Source organism: Neltuma alba, unplaced genomic scaffold, assembly GCF_004799145.2.
Source record: "Neltuma alba isolate B1F8T4 unplaced genomic scaffold, ASM479914v2 tig00005686_pilon, whole genome shotgun sequence".
In the NCBI taxonomy this organism is placed as follows: Eukaryota; Viridiplantae; Streptophyta; class Magnoliopsida; order Fabales; family Fabaceae; genus Neltuma; species Neltuma alba.
Genome location: NW_021634198.1, coordinates 16,688 through 32,589, shown reverse-complemented (window position 1 = coordinate 32,589; position 15,902 = coordinate 16,688). Strand labels below are relative to the sequence as shown.

General features: G+C 35.2%; 3 protein-coding genes across 3 annotated transcripts; 2 read left to right on the top strand and 1 right to left on the bottom strand.

Moving 5' to 3' along the window:
- Positions 1–2,446: 2,446 nt before the first annotated feature.
- On the top strand, positions 2,447–3,710 carry LOC114748328 (TMV resistance protein N-like). The gene is made up of 2 exons (XM_028936687.1): positions 2,447–3,336; positions 3,467–3,710. The coding sequence occupies exons 1-2, from the start codon at positions 2,519–2,521 to the stop codon at positions 3,489–3,491; spliced, it is 843 nt and encodes a 280-aa protein (XP_028792520.1). The 5' UTR covers positions 2,447–2,518; the 3' UTR covers positions 3,492–3,710.
- A 48-nt stretch (positions 3,711–3,758) lies between these two features.
- On the top strand, positions 3,759–8,960 carry LOC114748327 (pentatricopeptide repeat-containing protein At1g59720, chloroplastic/mitochondrial-like). Its single transcript, XM_028936686.1, has 3 exons — positions 3,759–3,836; positions 3,975–4,103; positions 6,996–8,960. The coding sequence occupies exons 2-3, from the start codon at positions 4,001–4,003 to the stop codon at positions 8,807–8,809; spliced, it is 1,917 nt and encodes a 638-aa protein (XP_028792519.1). The 5' UTR covers positions 3,759–3,836; positions 3,975–4,000; the 3' UTR covers positions 8,810–8,960.
- A 1,077-nt stretch (positions 8,961–10,037) lies between these two features.
- Positions 10,038–15,429, bottom strand: LOC114748360 (uncharacterized). The gene is made up of 4 exons (XM_028936735.1): positions 14,502–15,429; positions 11,175–11,759; positions 10,800–11,091; positions 10,038–10,478 (listed from the first exon to the last, which is right to left on the bottom strand). Exons 1-4 carry the CDS (start codon positions 15,090–15,092, stop codon positions 10,444–10,446), a joined length of 1,503 nt encoding a protein of 500 aa, XP_028792568.1. The 5' UTR covers positions 15,093–15,429; the 3' UTR covers positions 10,038–10,443.
- Between the last annotated feature and the right edge of the window lie 473 nt (positions 15,430–15,902).

The window sequence follows — 15,902 nt, the reverse complement described above, 5'->3', positions numbered from 1 at the left end:
TGAGTTGGAAACAAAATAGAAATAGGTAGCCAATAAGAATAATAGATATGAATAATGGGGAGAAATAGAAAATCAATACTCTATAAAGATATTATCATATTCATGACAAAGACAATTTTTAAGCGTTTCTCATTTATATTTTTTTAGAGAGTATTTTAACTGAAAAAGAAACACAAAAGACTTCTATTTTTACTTTTATAATAATGATATTTAAAAAAAGAAAAAGAGAGACACAAAGACTGAGAAGTTGGAAGTAAGAAAGGGAAAATTAGGGAGAAGGACCGGAAAAAAATAATATTTATTACAAAAGATTTTAAGAATCGTAATTATTTGGAAGGAACGTCCTAACTCATTTTTTCATTAAAAAACTCCTAACCCATCTCAATAAATGCTACGTGTGTGAATCCGTCTCGTTCTCGTTCTTTGTTCTTGTCTTGTAACTTGGAATTCATGAAGCTCATTGTGCGACGTATTCTTATCTCGCAACTCAGACAAATGGATCAATTGAATTGAAATGTTTGTAAAATGTGAGAGAGATATAATGGCAGCAGAAGGAATAGTAAGCGTAATTGCTATCAGTAGGGGGGGACCAGTGCTTTGTTAGGGACAATTTGGTATTTTTAATTTTGGTTAAAATATACATTTGGTCATTTAACTCCAAAATTATTAGTCTTAAATGATGATTTTTTATAACAATCATGGTTGTTTTAAATATTAAACTTAATATGTTAGTATTTGATAATATTTTATCAATATTCAAGAGCTTAGTATTATCATTTTTTGTTAATATTTTTAGAATTAGAAGACTAAATGTTTAGTTTTTAAAGTTAAGGAACCAAAGTAAAACTTTGTGTGAAATTAAAAGACTAAAAATATACTTTAGCTTTTAAATTTTTATTTTTATTTTTTATTTTTCTAAATAATTTTAATTTTTAAGATCCTTCCTAATAAATATTATTTTATTTAGGTTTTCTTATCCTAATTTTCCCAATAAGAAAATTAATGCGTGGGACTAAACCTGTAGATGATGGAGACAAATAAGATCGGAGCGTCGGTTTAACCCCATTGTTTCAGAAGTTTGCCACGTGTTGCTTTTAAATTATTCTCAACAAATAAAAACAAAAATCACAAGAGTTGGGAAGTTGCCGCAAGTTGAGGTTGTAGATAAGGTTTCGTAGCGGAAGACACAGAATTTAACCAACTAATCAATCATAAGCAATTAATTAGTGTTTGTTTGTAAGGCCACATTCGATTGTTACTATTTTTAATTACAACGAAGGGAAGATGCCAATTACTAGCATACACGTCTATAACTAACAATCAAATTCAATTAACTGCGAACAATATATAGAGACAAAATTTCGCTTTCTGAAATTAAATAAACGTTAATCTGTTCCACAGGTTATTCTAAAAATCTCTGTTGTCCAACCCAGGAAGACACCCAAAAAAGTTATATAGAAAAAGACATTAAGGATGCAATTAACATCTGAGATAACTATAACTTGCCGGTTAACCACAGGAAAATTATCATTAAACTTGACTATACATAATTATTAAAGCAAATAACGTATACAGTGACGTACTCGCCTGGAATTGATTCTGTTTTAAGTTAACTGAGTGATTATAGAGCAGCCAATGAGAATAATCAAAGCAACTAGTGACAATTAGGTATGTCTCTTAAATGCCAAAGCATGCTCTTAAGTTTTATAAATAAACAGGATAGATATAGAATACTACTTCCTCCGATCCTTAATATAAGATTTTATTTGATTTTTATTTTGGTCTTAAAATTAGGTAGTATTTAACAATTTAATTTTGATTAACTTAAATATACACAAAAACGACAGTGGTTACCTATTCATGTAAAATTAAATGAATAATACCCTACCAAATTTTTTTTGATACACATACCTTACCAAAATTTTAATTAATAATAATTTAATTAAAAGGGATGTATTTTATTGATGTTATGAGGTTGATGGGAAGCAAATATTCTTCAAATTATTAAGGCAAACATTAAAAATATATAAACTTAATTATGCAACTATATATATATCAATATCTAAAATATAACTCAGAAAATTAAATCTCATATGGTATCCATTTTTCTTAAAAAAAAACCTCATAAATGTATTAAATTTCAATATTATTCATCAACCTTAAATATACGTGGAAATTAATTAAACCACGCTCTTTGGAATCCTCCAATTGATCCATCGACCTCTTCAATGCGAGATGCTCTATGGTCATAGATGACGCGTCATCTTTTTAAAGCAACATTCTGCAATCTTGCTGCGCTCTGAAATTTACTTCCATTTTCCGGGAAATCGCCAAGAATAAACAGCAAGTACCCCATCTCCCCAGCCAGAATAAAATAGAATAAACCCAAGGGCATCTCAGCAACTAAGCGTCCAATGAATTTTGCTTTTGCGTCAATTGCGGCTGCAAAACGCTCCGAAGAAAACAACCTTGAAGATGAACTGATAGCGAATTGTTAATTATAGCAAGATTTACCCACATGAGCTCTTCAGCCTCATTAGCCTCATCGTCTTCGTCTTCGTCTTCATCTTCATATGATGATGATTCCCAGTATTACTCCGCCATCCCCAGTCCTAGTACCAGAGAATTCATCGCTCATGATGCCTTCATCGTTTCCGGGGAGGACGTTCGTACGAAATTATCACCATCAGCAGCACCATCTTCTTCATCCTCATCTTCCCAGTGTTCCCCCCTCGCTCCCAGCCCCAGTACCAAAGAAAATGCTCATCGCCTGTCTGTTAACAGCTACAGATCTGAAGATGACAGCCGCTTGATGAAATCATGGTCACCATCAATAGCTTCATCATCTACCTCTTCTCAGACTTCCTCAACCAACCCCAGCCCCTGCCCCAGTCACCATGTTTTTATCAGTTTTAGAGGCGAAGACACTCGCAACGGTTTTGTAAGCCATCTCCGTGCGGCTTTTACAAGGCACGGTATCAGAACCTACATGGATTGCGATCTAGAGAGAGGGAATGAGATTTCTTCCACGCTTTTGGTAGCCATCAAGCAATCCAAGATCTTACTCCTCGTATTCTCAGAAAGGTATGCTGACTCGAGGTGGACTTTGGATGAACTCACCAAGATAATGGAATGCAAGAGAACCAGGGGACAACATGTGATTCCCATATTCTATAAAGTCCGTCCTTCTGATGTGCGACATCAGCGAGGCACTTATGAAACTGCTTTTAAACGACATAAGAAGTTGTTTAAGGCTAACAACGACACAGTGCAGCAATGGACGACAGCCATGACAGAAGCAGCCAATCTCTCTGGCTGGGAGTGCTCAGGTTCTAGGTAATTATTATTAGCACTACACACAACTGGTTGATTAATTTCTCTTTTTCTGATCGGTTGTTTTAGTATAAATACGTCCTCTTAGAGATCAAAATGAATGTTTTTCAAGCAAAGATACTGTTGTTTGTAGAGTTTGTTTATGGAGATCTCTATAGTCGGATCGTCTCTAGATTCATGAAATGACGAATTGTAGTAAGCATGAATTTTAAGAGATGATCAGATGATAGAGACTCGATCGAATTCTGAAGAGCTCAAAAACTGTCTCCATCTGCTGGCTCTTCTTTGTATAGAAGCGAAGCCGAGCTTGTGGAGGAAATAGCGATTGAAGTCATGAGAAAACTGGAGTCAATGAGCCGCTGTATCGTGGGGGAGATCCAGATTGCAAGTCAACTGCAAAGGGCCAGCCTTGCATCTCAGAATCCCTCCGACGACCCTAATTCCGGCGACTCACCGGACGTTACACATCAAGAGTTCTTTCCTAATATATGCCTTTCAACTCGGTGCGTATGTTGATCTTCTTAAGAATTAAAGCACCTTTGAAAATTTTGGCATCTGATTTAAATAGCTATAAATACATAAAAATTATGAGCACCTTTAAGTGATGCTTAGTGAGTTTGATCTGAGATTGAATAATGCAGTGGTACTATACTGGGCAATCTACGGCATGTTTTGTGGCGGAAGGAGAATGAGAGGTTGGTACTTAACGACAGGGAACAACGTAATGAGCCATCATCGGGCTCCAATAGTCCCAGAACAACTGTATATAGGTATGTTTCTTTTGTATCTTCCTCCTTCAATTTTCATCCCTTTCAAAGTTTACTTGTGTCTTTCTGCACATATTAATTGCACGAATTATAATTAAATGTGTGGTTTAAGAGTCACATACCCAATAATATATATCTAGTTATTTAATCTTCTGATCCTAGCTTGTTCTATCTCTCTCTCTCTCTCTCTCACACACACACGCGCGCGCACACACATATTTGCTGCCAGCTCTTTTTCTTTCATAAAATTTATTAGAAATCAAAGTTAGGTGAATCAACTACTCGTTGATTAGCTAGTACATGAAGCGAAGTATTGCTTGATGGGGTCAACAAAAACCACGCGTCTAATAATCTACGATATGCTCGGCTATGTCTTGAAGAAGACCAACTAATTTGAATATGATGATACCCGATCTTTCATATATTTGTCAATTTGAACAAAATAACTAGCCAGTTATTTAACCTTTTAATCCTTGCTTTTATCATATACTAACTCCGGTCTTTAATATAAGACTCTATTTGACTTTTATTTTGATCCTAAATATAAGACCTCAATCTATTTTATCTTTCATATTTACTTAATTTTTTTCAAGATAATCCTTCTAATAACTATAGTTCTAATTAATACACTTGATTAGTGAGGATATTTTAGGAAAGACAATAGTTATTTATGACAAATAACTAACTTAACTTACTTTCTTAATCTCCTCAAATTAGTCAACTGGCTCTTATAATTAGGACTGGAAGTAATATTTGCTGTCAGCTGTTTTCTTTAATGTCATTTTATTTAGCAAGTTAGGTGAGTCAACTACTCATTTAGTTGTATAACTGGCAAGTGAAGCTAAGTATTGTTTGACGGGGTCAACATAAACCAGCCCATTTAATAGTCCACGGGATGCTCCTGCGGTGTCTGCTAAGGAGTAGTGTCTAGAAGGACACCAATTAATTTGAATCTGATACCTTATCGTTCATATTAGTTCATTAACTCATACTACGTACATTATTACACATAAACCAAAAAATTAAATGAGTCATAATATGTTCACTTGTTGATTATATTATTCTTGAGTTTCACATCTTCCAAGTTTCATGTAGTCCTCCTTTAACAACTATCAGAGGGATTTCACTAAGACTGGAAGCTGCAAATGAAATCAGTATATACAAACAAAATTAAGTAGTGAAATTAAATTATATATTTGGGCAATTCGTACACACACACACACACATTATTGTGTGATTTCATATCAATATCAATAATATATATTATTGTTCAAGTATGCTTTTGGAAAAGACATTCTCTCCGAAATTAAGTAGATACCACGCAGGACTTAATTCTCGTGATGTAAAACAAGTTTGATATTATTATGTGTCTATACTATTTATTTTATTCTCAAATTAAGTTACACCAGATTAAAGTACTAATATTTAATAATGGTGAAAATTAATATTTTTATTAATCTTAATTCAATTTACCACTATAAATTTCTTCTAATTTTCACCTCCTCAAATATTTTAATCCTGAGTCTGTCCCCATCAATTTGCATCTATATGGTGGTATGGGCTGAAGTATCCATGGAGACAGGCTAGGAGGGTGCCCAGAGAATCTATTCCAGCAGAAATTTCATATATCTAACTACCACTTCAGTAGTTAATATAAAAGCTAGTCTGACATTTGATTTAATCCTAAATATAATATTTCAATTCATTTTGTCTATGATATTTATCCATTTTTTTAGTATAGGTTATATAGTAGTTCTACATGATAAAGATTTCATCAAATGATAGTTTTAGCTAATATACATGATTATTAATGATATATTATAAAAGTCAATAACACATATTTATGACAGATAACTAACTTAACTAATTTTTTTAATTTACTTAAATTAATCAATTAGCTCTTGTATCAAGTACCAGAGATAGTATATACTTCATTTAAACTTGTGGACTTTAATAATTAATTTTCTTCAGCCCAATGAAGTATTAGAGGAAACACTTGAATGACCATAAAACTAAGTCTCATTAATAGAAAATAGATCGCATAGTGGCACCATTAACAAGTTTCTCTTTGTTATCTTGATCCAGTTTTTTGGGAGAAAATAGCCAATTTGAACTTCTTCCATTAATTTTCTAATGTAAGAGATCATTTTGTTTAGATAGAACGATTATTGATGCAAATTATGTATGGAAAAAAGTGTTGGGAGAGAATTTGAGGAGGATCCAATTTCAAACAACGTTTGTTACAAGTTTTATATTTATATTGATTAATTATGTAAATCCTTTCGCATCTATATATACTTTTGTGTTTATTGCCTCCAAAATTATGTGTAATCGTTGGCAACTATTTTGTTTATTTTATAAAGAAAATCCTATTTCTAGGGAAAAAATGGGTTAATACAAATTTTGTTCATTCACTTTGATTTTGGTTCCTCAAGTTTTTTTTTAATTTATAATATAATATCAGTTTTTATAATTCAATAAAAACTTTAGCTATTTTGCCTCTTAAGGAATCAAAACCCATGGTTCAAAACTTGAGGAACCAAAATCAAATAAAAACAAATTTGAAGAACTAAACATTATATTAATTCGAAAAAAAATGCAATCGAAATTTTATCGAACAATTACTGAGGAAAAAATCGATGAAAATTATGCTTTAATTAAGCCCACAGAAACTAAAATAGGAAATCTGAAGCCTTCTTTACTCTAATCAAATACCGTTCTCAAATCTGTCTGTCCGATACTCGGATCCACGAAGAAAGTTAAATATGTTTTTTTGAATATTAATATATGAAAAAAACAGTTTTTCTCCCGGATATATGTGTGTGGCCACCTTTTGTTCTTTGATTGGGCTAAGATATTTCTGGGTTCTGACAATGGCTGTGACAATCTCAACAGGAACCGTTATCTACCCAAACAACGTCAAACGTGGTGGGGAATCGCTTAGGCACAGCAGCCTCCCTCGTCTTCTTCAATTGTTAAAGGGACCTTCTTCCATTGATATGGCTCTGCTGGAGCAAATTCACTCTCAAACGCTGCGTTCCATCCCCAGCAGCCACCCACAATTCCTCTTCCTATATAGCAGAATTCTCCACTTCGCGTCTCTTGCTGATCTTCACTACGCCACTCGAGTTTTCAATCACTTTCAGAACCCCAATTCCTTCATGTGGAACACTCTCATTAGAGCCTACGCTCGAAGCACCCACTTTAAAGATCGCACCATGGAGCTGTACAGAGCGATGATGGAAGACGAGAGTGTTATTCCAGATAAACATACATACCCGTTTGTTTTAAAGGCCTGTGCGTATCTGTTTTATTTTTTTGAAGGGAAACAAATGCACGGCCACATTTTGAAGCTTGGTCTTGAGTCTGATATTCATATTTGTAATAGTTTGATTCATTTCTATGCGTCGTGTGGTAACCTAGACTTAGCGCAGATAGTGTTTGATAAAATGTTCCAGAGAAGTAAGGTTTCTTGGAATGTACTAATTGATTCCTATGTGAGGGTTGGTGAATTTGACACTGCCCTGAAGTTTTTCCTTCAGATGCAAAGTGCATTTGAACCTGATAACTATACAATGCAGAGTGTTATTAGTGCTTGTGCTGGTTTAGGTGCTCTGTCTCTAGGTCTGTGGGCTCATGCCTATATTTTGAAGAAGTCTGAGATAAATATGGCTGATGATGTTTTGATTAACTCTTGCTTGGTGGATATGTACTGTAGATGTGGGTCCCTAGAAATAGCTGAACAAGTCTTTGAAAGCATGCCTGATAAAGATGTAAATTCATGGAATTCGATGATTTTAGGTCTTGCCATGCATGGCAAAGCTGAGGCAGCATTGGATTGCTTTAACCGTATGGTAAAAACTCAGACAGTTTCACCCAACTCTATTACTTTTGTCAGTGTATTGAGTGCCTGTAATCATAGTGGTAAAGTTATCGAAGGACTTGAGTATTTTGACAGGATGATTAAAGAATACGATATAGAACCACGATTAGAGCACTATGGTTGTCTTGCTGATCTTCTCGCTCGAGGTGGACGCATAGAAGAAGCTCTGAACTTGGTTTCAGAAATGCCGATGAAACCTGATGCTGTCATATGGAGAAGTCTGTTGGATGCATGCTGCAAGCAACAAACAAGTGTTGAGCTAAGTGAAGAAATGGCTAAGCAGATTTTTGAGTCAGAAGGAAGTGTTGGCAGTGGGGTTTATGTACTTCTTTCCAAAGTGTATGCTTCCGCTAGAAGATGGAATGATGTAGGGTCACTTAGAAAACTGATGACTGATAAGGGTGTGATTAAAGAGCCTGGATGTAGTTTGGTAGAAATAGATGGTGTGACTCATGAATTTTTCGCAGGGGACACGACTCATCCCCAAAGTAAAGATATATACAAGTTTCTGAATGTGATTGATGAGAAGCTAAAATCAATTGGGTATTCACCTGATTATTCTGGAGCAACTATGGTTGATGAGATTGGTGATGGAAAACAGAGTACGTTGAGGCTGCACAGCGAGAGATTGGCCATAGCTTTTGGGCTATTGAACTCAAAACCGGGTGTGCCCATAAGAATATTTAAGAATCTTAGAGTCTGCAATGATTGCCACAAGGTGACCAAATTGGTCTCCAGAATTTATAATGTGGAGATCATTGTAAGAGATCGTGTTCGGTTCCATCACTTCAAAGATGGAACCTGTTCTTGTAAAGATTATTGGTGAATGATGCTTCTGTTTTAGCTTGTACCATCTAGAAGAGGCGTGTATAGCTGAACGAACTTGGGAACTTCGTCTAAATTATTATTGAGTAAAATAGAATTCACTAACGGCACGGCACAATTTGGCGTGTTGCTATATAGAAGTTATTTGTTTATATTGGCTCCTTCGTTTTTTTGGTTGATTATGGGTTACTTATCGGATGTGGACGTCTCTCTCTCTCTCTCTCTTCATTTTCTTCTCTTCACCATCTTGCTATTGGATTAAAATTCAATAGTTAAGATTTAGTATCTTGTAAAACTATTATTATTAGTCTGCTGTAAATCTAGAGCTGTGAATTGTACATGTGAAATTTTTATAGTTTGAATTTATTTTTTATGGACGCGTAATGAGTAGAGGAGAAGAAGAAAAAGGAGGGAGAGATTATTTGTTTTAATTCCTTTATACGCTTGATTCTTTGTTTTGTTTAAAACATTATTTTTTTGACATTTTAACTAGATAATCAAATTTCTTCAATTTATTACTTTTATTGAGAGTCATTTTAGAATTTTATTACAAAATAATTTTATTAACTTTTTTAAATTACATAAAATAATTAATTAGAGCTTATAAAAATATACAGTAGCGAGTAGCACCTATTGTCCTTCGGAATTCGGATTATACTATTCCGGTTTTAAATATAGAATTTTTTTATAATATAATTTGTACTATAAAAAAAATCTTATACAATATATTATAAAAAAAAGTTATATATTTAGAACTGGAGGAGGAGTATTATTTTTTTACGAATCAATCAAAAGCTCTCCACGTGATGGAAAGCCTTTTTGTCTCCGTGAAACAAATACTGTAATCGGGGGGTCGGCCGCTGAGCACAAACTACAAAGCACAAGAAGGGCGAGTTTAGCAATTTTCCATTATAATATCCAGATGCCCTTTTCGTCCCATCCAATGCGGCCCCCGGAAAAGGAAGGAGAAGCTTTCTGCCTCGTTGCTGTGATTTATGAAGGAAAAGAGAGATTTTATGCTCATTCCAACGGTGCCCCTGTTCTGTTAGTGCTTTTTTTCATAATTCACAATATTTTATATTAAAAGATAACCTTTTTATTTCATTGTCTTTTTTACTCCGTGTATTGTATGAATGGTTCGTGAAAAATAAATTATTTTGGAAAACAATATTCATAAAAGTTCTTATTTCAGTCCAAAAAAATAAGGCTATGAAGAAAGTGAGTACCAATTCAAATAAAAGGTAAATTTTACATATCTAACAAAAAACATCTGGCATTGGTTATCTTACAAATAAATTGAATAAAGCATAAGGCACAGGGAAAAAAATTACAAAACCACCTTCCGCCAAAAACTCTCTGAATCTTCATGTAACCATCATATAATGGTCTACAAGCCACAGGAAAACCATTAATGGAACCGATATTTGCTGTTATGAGGTAATTATAAACCCTTCACAATGGCGGCTTTAGAAGTGCCTCCTTGATTTGAAGTTTATGCGTTCAGCTTACAAATGCAAAGAACGCAGAAGAAGAACTCCCCCAACATAATCCTAAACGTTTTTACATAAAATCTGAATATGTACAAAGCCTTTTTATGAAAAGATTCAAAATTGCAACATTCTCCAGCCAGGCATCTCACAGTAGACCTTGTTCCTCAAAATCTTTTGCCACTGAAACAGCATAACAAAAGGAATGCACGTATTAGGCCAACGATTAAGCATACAGAAATTATAAACCCCACCAGAACAGGAAGAAGAAGAAGAAAGCTCATATTGTTGGCATCACATGTTCAGTAAAAGCTAGAGTTGCAACATCTTTTACATCCCGGCTATCAACTTGCAGAACATAAGCCTAAGCTAACAGTTTAAGCCAAAAGTTTTCTAGTTCTATAAATATCAGAGCGAAAATATGAGATGTATGTTAAAGTTAGATACTAGTAGAAGCCAGTTTCCGCAGAATCAAGAACACTAGACAAAAGAGAAAAAGCTGACCTTGGGACGATGGCAGAACCAAAACCACCTGCATCGTAACATTGTTTGGAGGAAGCTGCAAGCGAAGAGGGTAAAGCTTTCCATTCAAAGGACTGCGAGTACACACAATGATCCCCTCTAGCCCTGTCTCTTCCTCAACCTTACGAGTCAATTCACCAACACCACTTCCTTTAAAAATTAAAGAATAACCCTGCACGCCTTCATCATCCACATCCCCATTATCCTCAGCAACATGGTAGTATATAGTTCGTCCCTCCATCTTCGGCGGCGAACCCACATTCGAATCAGTAGACTGCAGAACACAAAAATTTCATCATTTAGATCGAACCATTACCATACCCTCATAAGGAGCTAGACGAATCTCGCGAGTCATACCTCTTGTCTGGAAAAGTTCGCAGCTTTGGTCGATCGAGCCGATGGGGTGTTGGATTCGAAGTCCAGAGAATCGGAATGGGGCACCGGCGGAGGCGCCGGTTTCTGAACATGAATCTCGAGGACGTCGACATCCCACAAGATCCAATCCTGTGTGGAGGTCCTATGGGGGATATCGTGAGTCACGGAGTTCCTCCAAGGCGGCAAGCCGCCATTGGCTCTGAGATAGTGGCCATATCGGGTCTTTAGCTTGACCCGAGATCCGTCTCTCACGGGTTCCCACTCGACGGAGGAATCGAGCCTTCGTGGCAGAGTCTGAAGGACCTTGCGACCCGTCATACCCAACAAGAAGGGCTGGTTGGAGGCGGTGAGGTACTTGCCGTAGATGCTCTTGAGGCGAATGATATTGTCGTAGCCGGGGACGTACTCAACGATCCATCGGGCTGTCTTGGATGATCCGTTTCGATCTTGGGCGACGGACTCCTCATCCTCATCGGCGAGGAGGTACTTTTCGTGGTGGCTGCGGAGGCGCACCGCCTTAGCGTTGTGGAAGAAGTCCATGGCCCACCTGAACTTGTTGGAACTTATCTGCAATTCAAAGATGGCAGAAACAAGAGTGTCGTTGAAGCTGGAGATAGTAGATTCAGAATTTCAAGATGAGAATCGGATTGGATTGTTTATATGCATATATATAAGCGGGGGAAGAAACAAGGTGCGTGAGCAATGTTGTTTGAGACGGGTAAAAGGAAGCGTGCGCTGGCTGGTATCCAGTCAGCGCCAGCCAAACTGGGTCACTGTGCATGACACGGTTCGGTGCTTATTATGATGAGTGGGGTTGAGGAAGACGCGGTGCCGGTCATAGTTGGCCGAAGTTGTTATCTAATAAAGTAATAATTGTAAATGAATTGATTGATTGATTTCTATTTTTTTTTTATTTTTCATTGGTAAACAAGAGCGTGGAATTAAATATTTTATATGTTTATTCACATAATAATGTAACTTAACCCAATAAATTTAAATACTGAATGAAGTTGTTTTTTCATGAGAATGATATATTTTTATTTGCACGCGATGTAGTATACGTAATAAATCAATTTATAAATATACTCCAAAAAATTGTAATATTTAGTAGTGCGTCATTTATTTGATGTTTTTGTGTTTCTTATAAAATAAGAAAGGGAAGGCAGGATGAGGACTAGCAGACAGGAAATGCAAAATGAGAATGATGATTAAAGGGGAAGTAGTTGTGAGGCATGGGACCCACACGAGACAAAGGAGGCCGATGCTAACTAAAAGTCTGAAACTGAGATTCGAGAAAACATGAATATTAAAGATGATACTTTTTTTTTTTTCTCCTACCAACGGATTTCTTAATTTGCACGAAAAGAGACGCACATATTTAACATATAAAAGTACCTCAAATAAAATTATTTTTTATAAAAAGATATCGATATACAGTAAAAAAATGATATTTTTTTTGTCTTTTACCAACGAATATTAAAGATGATACAATCCTTATGATAAACCAATAATTAAAAAGAAAACAAGTAATTAGAAAAAGATGTAAAAGAAGTGAGGTGGCAGGGCATGTTCACGAAGGAGGCATGATGCAACAAGAGAAAGCCAATCCAAATGCGATCTTATCAATAAAAAGGATTCCAAGCAAGCCCCCTTGGGACTTTAATTCCCCAGCCCCAAATCCTCAAGCAAACTTTTACTCCCATCATTGTCATTTGTCACAAAGTTGTAGCGGCCATAAATGACTCTTATATCTTTTAATATAATATCTATTTAATTAATTTAATTAAATTGAGTAAGTTAGTTTATTTATAGAATATAGTATATTTTTTCTAAAATATTATAGTTATCTCATTAATATCATTTCTTCCTCTTCTGTTTGATTATGATTGAGAGAATATCAACAGAAATAATTTTTTAAAAAAATAAATAAAATAAAAAATAATTGTTATATTTATGATAAAAAACCAACTCAACAATTACGTCATATATTAAAGACCAAAAGAGTATAATTTTCATTTAAGGTTGTGATTTGGTTCTTAATATAAACTTTATATCTCCTGTGTTCATATTAAATTTATTTTTCTCATCATATCTTATTTTTTTAAGATATGTTTATCCATGTGTATTAAATTTTAATGATTAAATAATAAAATTATTCATGTCTATAAACTCTTTTCATGTATTTATCTTATACATTACTGATTTAAACTAAGTTAAACTGCGCAAAGTTTGAACAATTTGAATTTCTAGAGTTAACGCGTCTTAAAGTTAAAGATTAATGGCACAAGCAACAATAATGTGCACGCTATTTCTTTTCCTTTCACTTTTCCTCATCTTTATTCTACTTTCAATGTGTTTTATAAATATTCCATTTTAAAATTTTATTTGGATTAAAATTTAAAGCTTCTAACACTGTATTATCGTACGAAATTTAATAAATAAATCATTTATATAGCTTCTAAATAATGCAACTTATAGATTTGCTAACTATGATATGTTCCCACATCACACCAAGTTTAAAAGATGGATGACCAGTTGGCAAAAAAAAAAAAAGATGGATGACCAGAGTTTTAAAAGAATGACCAATATAATTATCATTATGATATTGAAATCAGCAAAATAAACATATTGACGCAAAAAGAGACAGGGTAAAAAAAAAGGTCATGACCAAAAACTGCGTAGTTGTAGTTTATCAAAGCCACGATAACCATGGCATTTCCCATGCCAGTGTGACAAATTGTTTAGTACATTATAACTTCATAGAAACTCTTCAATATGACAATCAATAGATATAGTTTTAAAAAATTATAAACTTAAAATACAAAATAGATTGAAGTGTTATTTAATTTAAAATAAAACTAAACTTTTAGTTAACTCAATATTTAGGGTTGGATGGAATATAAGGACTATGTTGAAAAGTAATGATCTATTTCATGAAGCCAAAGTTGATTAGTACGTTTTCATGTCAAACTAGGGTTTTAGAAATAATTTTATAATATATAAAATAAATATGTAAGGGAGTTTATCTCGATTTATGAAAAAATGCTCTTAAAAAACACCTTTCACAGTTTCCAAACGCCCTCTTAATTTATATGCAAGACTTCCTTTTCATTTTCCAATTAGTCAATTACGCACTATGATTTAATTTCCAGAATCTTTAGTTTTAATGTCAACACGGAACAGTGATTTCAGTTTAATTCAATTCATTTATACCAATTCAGCTCCAAAATCAACTCCGTTTAAGCAAATTAACATGACAATCATATCTTGTCCCAGAAAGTAATATCAAATCAAAGTTAGGACACATACCTGTAACTTAGAATTCCGTCTCGGCGAGGAACTCAAGGAGAAAACCGACATCGGCGACGACGGGTCCGAACCTAAATTCTCCTCTGAAACGGAGGACGACACCACACTCTCTGAAAACGAATAGTTGAGCGCCTCCGGCAATTCCACGGCCTCCACATCCCACAGAACCCAATTCCTCGTCGCCGAGAAGCCGTGCGGTTCATCATGCGTGACGGAGTTCCTCCACGGCGGCGTCCCTCCGTTCCCCCTCAAGTACTTCCCGCACCAACTCTTGAGCCTCACCTGAAATCCGTCTCGTATCGGCTCCCACTCGAACTTCCAATCCGAATCCACTTCGAAATCGCTCTGAACAACTCTCTCTCCGGTCATACCCAACAGAAAAGGGTCGTCCGTCGGCGTCAGGTACCGACCATGACAGCTCTTAAGACGCACAAGGTGGCTCTTCCCTTCCACTAGTTCCACAACCCATCTGGACCTCCCAGACGACCCGTTTCTGCTCTGCCGGACCTTCTCACGATCATGGTCAGCCACAAGGTACTTGTCAAGATGGCTGCGAAGCTTGACGGCGCAGGTTTTGGTGAAAAACTCCATAGCTAAAAAACTATAACAAAGAAGCCGCTTAAGAAGTGAAGACGAGAACGTTATTATAATGATGTGAGGATAATGAATAGAAGCTGAGAAAGTTAGTGAAAAGGTTAGAGGAGCTGGGGGTGTGATTCGGAGGTATTAGTAATGAATGGGAATTAAATGGTTTTCTTAATGGGGACGATTTGGATGGGAAACGCAGAATCAAGAGTGACTTGGAAGGGAATAGGAGAAAGATAATAAATATTGTTGACGAAGAGGAAGGTTCGGAGAAATACAAATGTTAGAGACAAGGGAAGAGATGGGGAAGGGTCCGCCTGCGTTGAAGCTTGAATTTGAAAAATCAAAGTCTTGAAACCAAAAAAATGAAGACTGAGGAATGAGACTGCCAATCCCTGGTAACCAAGTTTCATTTTATAAATCCCTTAACCTGGAAAACGGTTTCTGATGTGCGTGCCCTATGCCTTCAACTTTTTTCACTTAACGGGGGAAAAAAAAACAGATGATGAAGAGAAAACGTCCAAAAGAAAAAAAATTTAAAAAAAAATTGCAAAATCGGAAATTCGAAATCAAAGACGTAGTTTTGCAAACGGGGAGAGGTTAAAATAGGTATTTTCAAAATATACTGAATATTTCGTTTTATTGTTTTTTTCCCCCAACTATTTAATAAGTTTTATTAACCTGCATAATTTACTCCAGAAGAATCTTATAAAATGGAGGAAGTTGCTTGATTGGGGGATGCCAATTTGTTTGGGAAGTAATTAAATTAGTATTGATGATTCTGTTAGAAAAAACTCCTCCACTTACTAATATAAG